The 11,533-nt window shown below is 36.6% G+C and overlaps 1 protein-coding gene across 3 annotated transcripts in view; it reads right to left on the bottom strand.

The window, feature by feature from the left end:
- Positions 1–2,796: 2,796 nt before the first annotated feature.
- SPACA1 (sperm acrosome associated 1) overlaps positions 2,797–11,533 on the bottom strand; it is a 51,673-nt gene continuing 42,936 nt past the window's right edge. For all 3 annotated transcript variants that reach the window (XM_045542274.1, XM_045542276.1, XM_045542275.1), the window contains 5 exons: positions 10,168–10,269; positions 9,176–9,282; positions 8,380–8,515; positions 3,769–3,889; positions 2,797–3,202 (listed from right to left, as the gene is read on the bottom strand). In XM_045542274.1, the coding sequence (XP_045398230.1) occupies positions 3,049–3,202; positions 3,769–3,889; positions 8,380–8,515; positions 9,176–9,282; positions 10,168–10,269 (620 nt within the window). In that variant the 3' untranslated portion in view covers positions 2,797–3,048. The remainder of the gene's footprint in view (positions 3,203–3,768; positions 3,890–8,379; positions 8,516–9,175; positions 9,283–10,167; positions 10,270–11,533) is intronic.

The raw sequence follows: 11,533 nt of genomic DNA, 5'->3' as shown, positions 1-11,533 counted from the left end.
CAGCTCTGCCATCCTTCTCTCAGGCTGCATCGTCCTCCTTCCTGTCTCAGAGCCTTTACACCTGCTCTTCCCTCTGCCCAGTCCCTCCTCCCTTTTAATCAGAGTAATTCCTATTTAGACTTTAAGTCCCCTTTAAATGTTATTTCCCCTACTATGGCTTCACAGAAACTTGTAGGTTTCATTCAATGTATTCACCCCAGTTGGGGTTAATTGTAATGTCTGTCTCAGGCAAATAATAAACTCTAAGAGGGCTCTCTCTCCTTTAGCTTTTTTTTTGTGTGTGTGCAGAAACTGTATTCCCAGTGCTTAGCATAGTACCTGGCCCATAGGAATAGCTCAGTTAGTGTTTGTTGAATGAACGAAGAAAGGATTTTCTTGGTGATTACAGCGTTACTCTGAACTTTTCACAAAATCCTGCTACTGCATATGCAGAGACCACTGACTTGGTGTCCAAAGTGAAGGCCTCTTTTTGATACATTATTGCTTGGCTTTATTTACCTCCCAGATTCAGATGAAAACTTCAAGGCTTCCCAAGAGGGTATTTTGGTGATCAAGAAAAGTGACCAGGAAAAATTCCAGCCTAGAAATTAGGAGAAGATAGGAGCTAGAAGATTCCTCTGGTATATGCCTCCTGAAGAGGAATGTGGCCAGCCCCACCGATAGTTAGTGGGGTGCCATGGGGACTCATGGACCATGGCAAGGAGAGATTCCCCAACACACAGACTATGACTAAGTGGCAAATGACAGCATATCGTCATGAGACCTGGAGCATATTATAATCTACAAACAAGGTTTGCTCATTATTTTTTACCCAATTCAGTGTGGTCATAGTACTTAAGAGATGAGCCCCTAGTCTTAGGAATAGGATGGCTTCAAGAAGGGCCATCAAGGTGGATCTGGAGCAGTTGATGGTCTAAGTTAACACCCAGAAGTCTCAGAGAAAGTGCTGTGATTGCCAAGGTATATTGCTGACTTGCTGTGTGTTATATATTATGAAAGACAAGCTCACTGAGCCCTGGCTCCCCATGGATAGACATCAGGGACAGTTCTGCTCAAAAGTGTATTTCTGAGCTGGTAAAGTATTAAAGTTCATGCATGGTTTCATTTTTGTTTCGCAGACCACCAATAAATTTGGGAAATGTTGCACCTATATGCTCTTCCTGGATAGTCACAGTGTGCGTAGCACATTGATGACTTTAAGAAGTTCTGCACTAAAGAAGGTTCTTCAACTCATGTGACCATGATACTTCTTATTCAGAAAAGACTTATGTACCAATCAAGATAATCTTAGCACGGCTGCTGTGTCAGACAACCTCTGAACCTCCCTGGCTTAACATAGCACGCTTTACTTCTCATTCATGCTGCATATCCATTGTTGGTTGACTGGAGATCTTGTGCCACACGGTCTTCACTCTGGGATGCAAGGGGGCAGAGCAAGCACCGTCTGAGCATTTTTTGTTGCTCTGGCAGAAGGAAGGTGAGCTCTGGATGTTTTCACAATTAAATGTTGCAGCCTGAAAGTGACTCATAACTTTGGAATTTGGCTCAGAACTAGTCACATGGCCCCATCATGAGGGGCTGAGATAATACTATCCTACCATGTACCTCAAAGGTAGACAGCCAAAAATATTCAGTGAACAGCACTAATGACAAATAACCAACCCCATTAATATGACTGAACACTAGTGTTTATTGAATTACAGTTGGAACCCACTGCTGTTCATGGTTTTAAAAATGAGAATTGATGATAATTACTATTCAAGAATGTTCAGCACCTAACGTTATATGACCATACGTACTCAGGAAGAACTGGAATGCTAATTTTAAAAAACACTTACGGGGTGGGGATGTCACAGAATAATTCTTTTGGAAGGTTTTATGAAAATCATTTCTTTTCACTTAAAGTCCTCAGTGGATATCCCACAGTAGATAACAAAATCATTTTCCAGTCAATTCCTCATTGCTTCTCTCAAACGTTCTTACAAACAAAAACCATGGGTAATACCACAACACAGCCTATTTCTAGGCTACTACAGGGAGGTATATCATAAATGTCCATTTACAATGAATTCTGCATAGGTGTGCAAAGAGTTAATGGTATCATCAGATAAATCCCATGATAACAGGAATAAAGTTGGCATAGAATTCATTGAAACAGAAAAAATTAAATGTAGTTTGTGCTCCCATCATAACCTCTGAGAATTAATTCCTGATGAAGTCTACTAAATCAAATTACCTAATGCCTTGGTACCTTGTTTGACAGTTGGCCGTAATTGCATCACATAATGACACAGCACAAAAAGGCAGTGAGGATGTTCAGAAACAAGTACCTAGGTTCTGAGATGTTATCACCTGCATACTAAGAGCAATGAAAGTACTTATCTGTGGTCATTCAAAAGTCCATAATTCACTGCTTCTGTGAGAAATACAGGGCATGTAAATTCATGTCATTTCCTCGGCCATCTCCAAGTTCCTCTCCAGTTCTTCCTTATGCATTTCCTACACACAATCATAATTAAATTACCTAGTATATGGAAAACGCTTTGAGCAATGCTTGGCACACAGTAGTCACTAAGTGTTGTTTGTTATCATCGTCAGTATCATTATTTCATGTCTTACAAGCTCTGTATCACATGCAGAGATTCTAAAGTTTTATTTGCTTTAGCAAGTTCAATCCAGTGCTCCCAAGGGGGAGGAAGTCTAATATGCAAGGCATTTCTATATTATATTTTTCTTATTTAGGACAGAACAAGCAATCAACTAAGAATTTATCAAAATGATCAAAAATGTGTTTAGAAGATTTGTTGTTTGTACCTCTAGATAAATGTCCCCAAGCTGAAATGCAGAGTGCTGAGAACAAATTAAAAGTATTATGTGATAAATGTACCACAAAGATGGATTAAAACTGCCCTATCCTCATGCTGCACCACCTTCAGACTGTGGTAAATCTACTGCAACATTATTAAAGTATTCCGTATATATTTTATTTGTATAATAATGAATCTGATAAGCTCTAATATCCTTTGATTTGTCAAAATAATCCATACATCATTCATTCCATTCACTTAAAGCATCGTCTTCTACAGGTATTTCTGTTGGTGCTTGGTCAAGAGAATTTGAATCTTTATATCTCACAGAACTCAGCTCAGATTGTATCTCAGCTGCGGAGCTTCTTGCCCCCCAGAAAGCCTTGACTGCTGCCCTGGAAGAAACAAAAACAAAAACAAAAACCATCATATGAAGTGAAAAATAAAGCTAAATAGAATTATATTTACATTTTCTACATATAGAAGGGCCTTTTTATTCATGATTCATTTTTAGTTTGTGGTGCATCAGCTATACTGTGTGATAGTGCATGAACTCTCAGACTTACCAGGGTGTAATACTCATGTATATGAAAATAAATATTCTCATATAATTAGTAGTTACAATAACCAAGTTTTAGGGTTGTGAGAACTATAACTGAACAACACAAATATTCATGAAATAAGCCTTTTTATAGCAATTACCACATAAAATTGTAAAAATTGCTTTTAAAGGCTCTCCCTTGGCTGGAGAAGCAAGTCATGCAATTGTTTAATAAAGCATCCACAGAAAGAGATGGGGTAGACTGAACTAGGATAGTCACAGGAATAATGAAGGGAGTCGGACAATTCAAGACACATCTAGAGGGCATCATGGGCAGGGCTTTGCAATTCACCGGATGAGGAAGGGGAAGAAGAGGAGGACTCCAATCAAGGGTGATGACGCATCCCACCATTCACCTACCAATTTACAATTATGAAGATCAACACAAAGATCACGAATACACAGATAATGACTCCTATGGTCAGCACAAAAACTAGTACTGCATCAGTGTCTGGTTGGCTTGATCTTCTTATCTGCAATTCTAGAGAAAACACACACACCTGATGATTATTACTACCAAAAAAAATTAAAAAGTAAATGGATCTCTGAATGGAGACTTTATATTTGAAAACCAATTCTAGAAAAATACAGAAATAATTAGTGGAAAGAAAATTATTATTAATGAACTTGCTCTGCACATTTTAAATGTACTTTTCCAACATACAAAAAAAAATGGAAAGAAACTGACAATGAACATCCTGTATTACCATCACCTAGATACTATCATTAATATATTAGTATTCAACTATCCATCCCTCTATCAATTCATCAATCTATCTTATTTTTTGATGCGTTTCAATGTAATTTGCAGATGTCAGCACACTTCCCCCAAAATTCTTCAACAAGCATCATTAATTACAGTTTAATATTTGTTTATATTTTTTCTTTGAGGTAAAATTTTCATACACTGATTTGCACAAAGATCTTAAATGTACATTTGCTTAGTTTTGGCAAACGCACATATGTAATCAAATGTCAATCAAGACCTAGAGTATTACCATACCCCAGAAAGTTCCCCTGGGCCCTTTCCTAGTTAGTCCCGGGCCCATCCTTCAAGAGGCCATATTATTCTGATTTTCTTTTCCACCATAAATTAGTTCTACATATTCTAGAACTTCATATGAATGGAATCAAACATTATGTAATCTCTTGTGTAAGAGTTTTTTTTATCCAGAATAATGTTTTAAAAATTCACCCACAGTATTACATGTAACTACAGTTTTTTCTTTTACATTACTGAGCAGTATTACCCAATTTGTTTATTCATTCTCCTACAGATGAATATCTAGGCTGTTCCAGTTTGGGGCTATTACAAATAAAGCTTCTATGAACATTCTTGTACCAGCCATTTTGTGAACAAGTATTTTAATATTTTAACTAAATACCTAAGAGTAGAATTGCTGGGTCAAAGGGTAGGTAGTAGATGTATGCTTAGTTTTCTATGAAACCATAAGAACTTTCCCAAACTGACTGTACTGAATGTACATGTTTTGGAAATGTTTTCTCCCAGATTTTGGCTTGCCTATTCATTACCCTAATGATTTCTTTTAGTGACTTGAAGTTTTAAATTTTGATGATGTCTAATTTATTCAATGTTTCCTTTTATGGTGATTGCTTTTCAGAGTCATGTCTAAGAAACCTTTGCCCACTCCTGAATCATGCAAATATTCTCTTATATTTCCTTCTTAAACTTTTATGGTTTAACTTTTATACTTAGGACTATGATACATCTCTAATTTTTGTATATGGCATAAGGGAGGAGTTGAGGCTCATTGTTTTCCATACAAATATCCACACACTACTGTTATTTTTCTCTTTAAGAGAAATGTTGCTCAGGCTGGCCTTGAACTCCTGGACCCAGGTGATCCTCCTGCCTCAGCCTCCCAAGTAGCTGGGAGTACAGGTGTGTGCCACTGAGCCTGGCTCACATACCACTCTTCAATCAATCATTCTCTCTCATATCCTTCTGTTCTTCCCGAAAATAAGGCTATTAAAGAGACAAAGCCAGTTTACCATATGTGTTACAGCATTGTGATACTGTAAACTGGTGAAAAGCTAATTTACATCAAATATTACTTATTTTTGAATTACATAGCTTTCTTGTGGCTCTTCCTGGTCCCCAAATTCTAGAATCATAAGATTCATGGGGAAAAGGACCATAGAGATCATCTGATCTACCCATCATATTATATAGATAAGTAAACCAAGGTCCAGGGAGGTTTAATGATTTGTAAGCTATATTTTGACTATTTTAATATTTAATTTTGGTAAGTATTCTGTCAGAAATAGTCTCCTGTATGGGCAATCTCAAGTGCTTGTATTTCTGGAATTTTTTTTTCCTATCTTTTAAACATCATGGAGTATAATTTTCCATTTTCCCTAGTAATTCTATAGCTATAAACTCCATTTAGTGCTCTCACTAAATAGTTCTAAGTATGATAAAGAAATTGCATCTATATGGATATTCCAACATTGTTTAATTTTTAAAATATTTTTATTTTAAAATAATTTTAGATTTATAGAAGTGGTGAGATTTTTAAATAAAAGACAGCTTTTAGAACTAAAACCTTAGGAAAAATGCAAAAATCATTTACCTACTGCCCTGCAACATCATTCAAGAGAGGGTGGAGAGTGAGGGGTATGAAGATTTTAGTTCATTACAACAGTAGTCTTCTTGCAGGGGTCAACTAGACTACTTTTATAGCTAACATAAAATATGCTGAATTTCCTATTGAAATTTTCTAATAAAAAATAGGCTAAATTTGATACTGTCACCTTTTAGATAAATGAAGCTTATGTATATATTAGTGTCCTAGGATCACCATAACAAAGTACTACAATCTGGGTGACTTAAAACAGCAGGTATTTATTGTCTCACAGTGGTAGAGTCTAGAAATCTGAAAACAATGTGTTGGCAGAGCCATGCCTACTCCCAAGATCCCAGGGGAAGATCATTTCTTGCCTTTCCCAGCTTCTGGTAACCCCAGACATTCCTTGGCTTGTGGTAGCCTAACTCCAATCTCTGTCTCCGTTTTCACATGGCTGTCTCCTCCCTGTGTGTCTGTCTCTATGTCTGACCCTGGCATTCTCTCTCTCTCTCTCTCTGTGTGTGTGTCCAAATTTCCCTCTTCTTATAAGAGCACCAGTCATATTGGATTAAAGTCCCACTCTACTCTAGTATGACCTCATCTTAACTAAGTACATCTGTGATGACCCTATTTCCAAATACAGCCACATTCTGAGTACTGGAGAGTTAGGACTTCAAAGTATCTATTTTGGGGGGACACAATTCACCTATGACAATGCCTAATTATGAAAGACAAACATTGTGGGAGTGAAAAAATCTGATATGTGAGGGACTTTTTTATTAACTAAGCCATATTTACCCTAAAAATATTTCAATTACACATTTGTTTCAAGTGAGTACTATATTGTGTGGACATTTCTAGCCAAAACATTTCTTTGATTTCTGAACAGCTAAAAGGGTCTGTTGTAGTAGTATACTCAATTGTAATTTTAAAAAGAAACTGATAGATACCAAAGTGTTCTAAAAACATTCTGTCATTTAACCAGTGCAGGTACTGAGATGGGAGAGCTAGCCTGCGAGTCCCAAATTGCTATGAGAGAGAGAAGCCAACTTTGGTTCAATAAAGGCCTGACCTTCTGGGGTCTGTGTTCCAGCCTTGGGCACACACAATAGCAAATGTATGTTCTCTTCTAATGATAGGAGGAGCTAACCACTGAATTATCCTAACAGGGACGAGGCAGCGGGGACAAAAACTGAGAATGGCCCCACACACCTTTAATATCACGAACTAGGGCTAGTTGAGATATTTTTTAGTTTGATGATGTTTTGGTCCTCTTTTGCATTTTTTTTGAGCTTTATTGATTTGAGCCTTTTAATGTCACCTGATATCCCCACAAAGTAGTAAGATTATTAGCTTTACCATGAAAATTTTTTTGAAAATAACTAAACAACATATCAAAGTTTAAATAATAAAGTTTATTTTTAAAGATCACCCCAAAACACTTTAACCTGTTTTCATTTCAATAAAAAAAATATTATGTTGTGTGGTATCTCTAGACTACAGTGGAAGCTCTTTACTTGGGGTTCAGAAATTCCTTCAAGAAATCCATAAACTCCCTTAAAATTACATGTAACTTTGGGCATGTTTGTATATGTGAATATTTTTCTGAGAAGAGGATCCTGACCCTTGACTGGATTCTTATAAGATCTTGTGACCAAATCCCCCATACCCCTAACGACAAAGATGACAAGCACAATAAAAATGGTTAAGAGCAACTGAACAAAAGAAAATAATTACCTGGTTACAGAAGGCATCATAGACTAAATTGAAAAAATTGCAAATGAATCCATCTCACAAGGGAAATACAGTTTCTAATACATAAAATTATTTTCAGGACAAGATTTGCATTTTGTGACATACATTGAGAACTCTATTATTGCTTCATCAAAAAACATTTTCTTCAAATGTATAATTTTTAAAGAGATATGCTCTGATATCACATTTATTAATTTTATTTATTTTACTGTACCAAAATTTTTGTAAGCATCCATGAGATTCCATTTATCCATTTTTACTTTTAGAAAATAAGTAAGAATATAATTCAAGTTAGAGAACTGTTCTTTGGAGATACTTCAGACATATACCAGTTTTCCAAAGTGAGGCAATCTGACTCTATACGAAAAGAAAATTAAGTACTATCTTGTAGAAAAGTCTAAATGACATAACCTAGTGGTTCTCAAAGTGTAGTTTTTAGATCAACAGTAACAGCATCACCTGGGAACTTGTCAGAAATTCAAATTCTTGTGCCAGCCCCATCCTAGATCTACTGAATCAGAAACCCTAGAGGTGGGGCTGGAGATCTGTGTTTAGCATGCCTCCAGGTGGCTGTGACACTCTTTAAAGTTTGAGACATAAGCAAACCAAAGCATTGCTAGGCACTTACCAGTCAGCGTATAGACTGTGAATTTTACAGTTGCTATTAGTTCATTATTCTCCAAGGTGTCACACTCGAAAGCCAAGGGATGGGCTTCCCTATGTACTTCTAGGATTGCTGAATCATTTGCAAGTATTATGGCTTGCTATTTTAAAACAAACAAACAAACAAAAAAACAAAGTATCATCATTCTTCATATACACTTAAGATCAGGAAACAATTTATTTCCCTTAACAAAGAAAAGTTACCATCTCTCTTAGTCTCTCTTAGCCTCCTTCCATAATTAATCGTGCACATGGATTTTTTGGAGTCACACACTCCAGATTCTGAATCCCAACCTTATTACTTCCTGCTGTGTGACTGTGGACAAGTTACTCACTGCACCTCAATCACTTATCTGTAAAATGGGTATAATAAGACTTACCTCATAAGGTTGTTGTGTGGGTTAAAAGAGACTCTAGCACTCAATGTAGGTTTGGCACTTAATAAACCCTTAATTAGTGTTAGCCACTGTTATCATTATACAACTCCCATAAAAGCCAATGAAAATCTTGCTTCCAAAATAGAACCCTTTATATAAAATGGAAGTTTTTAAGTTCTGATTATAGTTCACCCTATGATATATGTAAAGTCTTTGTCTACCAAATAATGAAAAATTTTTAATTGTGATAATAATAAAGTATAATTTTAAATTTCATTTTGGGAAACTGCTTTTAAAGAGAAGGTTTTCTGAGAGTCATCAGAACTAGGGAACAAACTTTATTAACCATTAGAAGTCACCAGATCACATACATTCATTACTCACTTGGTCTGGCCTTAGAAGTTTCCACATATATTTGAAACGATTTACAGGAGATATATGAATACATGCCAGTCTAACACTTCCAAGACTTTCTGAAATTGGTTTACCCCCTGAAAAAAAGAAACATTAAATATATAAATATCATTACGCATTATAAATTGCTCTACACACACTACTGTTTTAAAAGCCACCTCCTTAAATCAATTTTATGTTGGAAGTTATCATTGTTGGGAGTTTGAGTGTACAGGAGCACAAGAGTGACGGATGTAAATTGCTCTACACACACTACTGTTTTAAAAGCCACCTCCTTAAATCAATTTTATGTTGGAAGTTATCATTGTTGGGAGTTTGAGTGTAGAGGAGCACAAGAGTGACGGATGTAATCTGCTAGATTAACTTTTGAGATCCATTAGTGGCTTCCAGTTTGCTGGTTAGGGACTCCTATTAGAGATACTGAAATCTCAGAATAGCCTCCTTTGATACAGAACAGCTTTCAAAGTTCCCAGCTACCCAGGAGGCTGAGGCAGGAGGATCGCTTGAGCCCAGGAGTTTCAGGTTGCAGTGAGCTATGATGACACCACTACACTCTAACCCAGGCAACAAGAGCGAGACCCTGTCTCCAAAAAAAAAAAGAGAAAGAAAAAGTTCCCAATTTAAGATTTACCAATCTACCAATAAAATGCCATGCCTAAAGTTTCAAGAGCATTTCACTATAGCACAGCCTCAACAACAGATCTGAGTACAGTAAGGCTCCAATGTGTTACAGAGAATGTATGTTAAATTTTAGACATCCCTAAAAAATGTAAAGTTAAATCGCAAGGATACTTAAAACTATAACTGTCTAGAGAAGAAGTAGAATTTAAAATTTTATGATGATTTCCTTTCAATGTATCAATTGACTGCCTCCTCCCACTCAGTGGGAAGCTGAGGTTAAAGACATTTCCCCAGAGTAAACTCCTGCCCTCAGTCTCCCTCTATTATGTAGTCCAACTCACAGCCACAGTCCACTGGTCCACGGCATTCTTCTACCCGCACGATACACTTGGATTCACCTCCAGGGCATCCATTTGTTAGTATAACTTCTCTCATACCAACACCTTTGGTTTAAAAGAAAAAAATGGGGTTGGGCAAATGTTAAGAAAAAGCTAATTCCAGAGTGTCTTCACTTTCCCACCTATGTCTTTTATTGACACTTTTCTCCTAATTTCAGAAATTAGATGCCTAAATTCAGGATCATAACATTTAAATTTTTTTAGGGCCCTCATTTTCAATTATCTCATAAAATGGCATTTTCTGAAGTGAGTTACATAAAACACTGGTTCCTCTGGCTGTTACCATAAGAAAAAGGATTCCATGATCATACATATTTGAAAATGGCATATCAAATAAAATTCAAGGGACCACTTTGCTACAGAATTTTGGGGGAAACTTTTAATAAGCCAATGAATTAATAAGCTATTGTGTATAAATTTTCACTAATCTAAGATGTAAAATTTTTACATTTTAATATGTTTGAAGTTAGAATACATTTATAATTGATGACATGTTATAAATTAATTGGCAGCATTTTTCTTTTTTAAAGTACATAAAGTGTACTTATTACAGCCAATGAATACATTTGATGAAATACGTTGGTAGACCGCACCACTGTACTAACTGGTCCCAGAGCTCTACTGAGTTTGGCTCTCATCACCAGGATTGAGGGAGAAGATAAAACGCTGGATCAGTAACATGCTGAACCATGTCCTGAGAGAAGACAGGCTAAGGGAGAGTCTCTCCTGAGTTCTTCGCCTACCAGATTTCCTCTCTCAGCCCCAAAAACGTGTTAATCATAAAACCCATCCTCAAGGGCAAAGGAAAGTTGAAGAGTAGACATGGCCTGGAACAGTGCTTCTCAAACTGAACAGCACATGCAAATCACCTGGAGATCTTACTGAAATGCAGATTCTGATTCAGTCAGTCTTGAGTAGGTTTGAGATTCTGCATTTCTAACAAGCTCCCACGTTATGCTAATGCAGCCAGTCTGGGGACCCTACACTCTAAGTAGCAAGGGAGAGGACCCCATACGACACAAGGAGATGAAAGGATGGAAAGGGAAAGGTTTCTGATTAAGAGAGAAGGCTGAGAACTGCTGCAGGATGGCTCCACTTGAATTTATGGAAGACTCTCTAGAAGCACAGCCTTACTCTGAAATGCATAAATATTTTCAAAGCAGGTATTATATGTATTTATTTATTCAGCTAAATACATTTCCTTGAGATGTGTGTGGGTGTGAGATTTTCTATAAGATCAAGTAACACCTAAAAATCTGCCTGAATATAAAAGAAAACTTTTGATTTCTAAAATATCGTTTTAGGAGTT

The sequence above is a fragment of the Lemur catta genome, chromosome 2 (assembly GCF_020740605.2).
Source record: "Lemur catta isolate mLemCat1 chromosome 2, mLemCat1.pri, whole genome shotgun sequence".
In the NCBI taxonomy this organism is placed as follows: domain Eukaryota; kingdom Metazoa; phylum Chordata; class Mammalia; order Primates; family Lemuridae; genus Lemur; species Lemur catta.
Note: the sequence above shows the minus strand (reverse complement) of the source record. Positions and strands in the feature narration are given on the sequence as shown.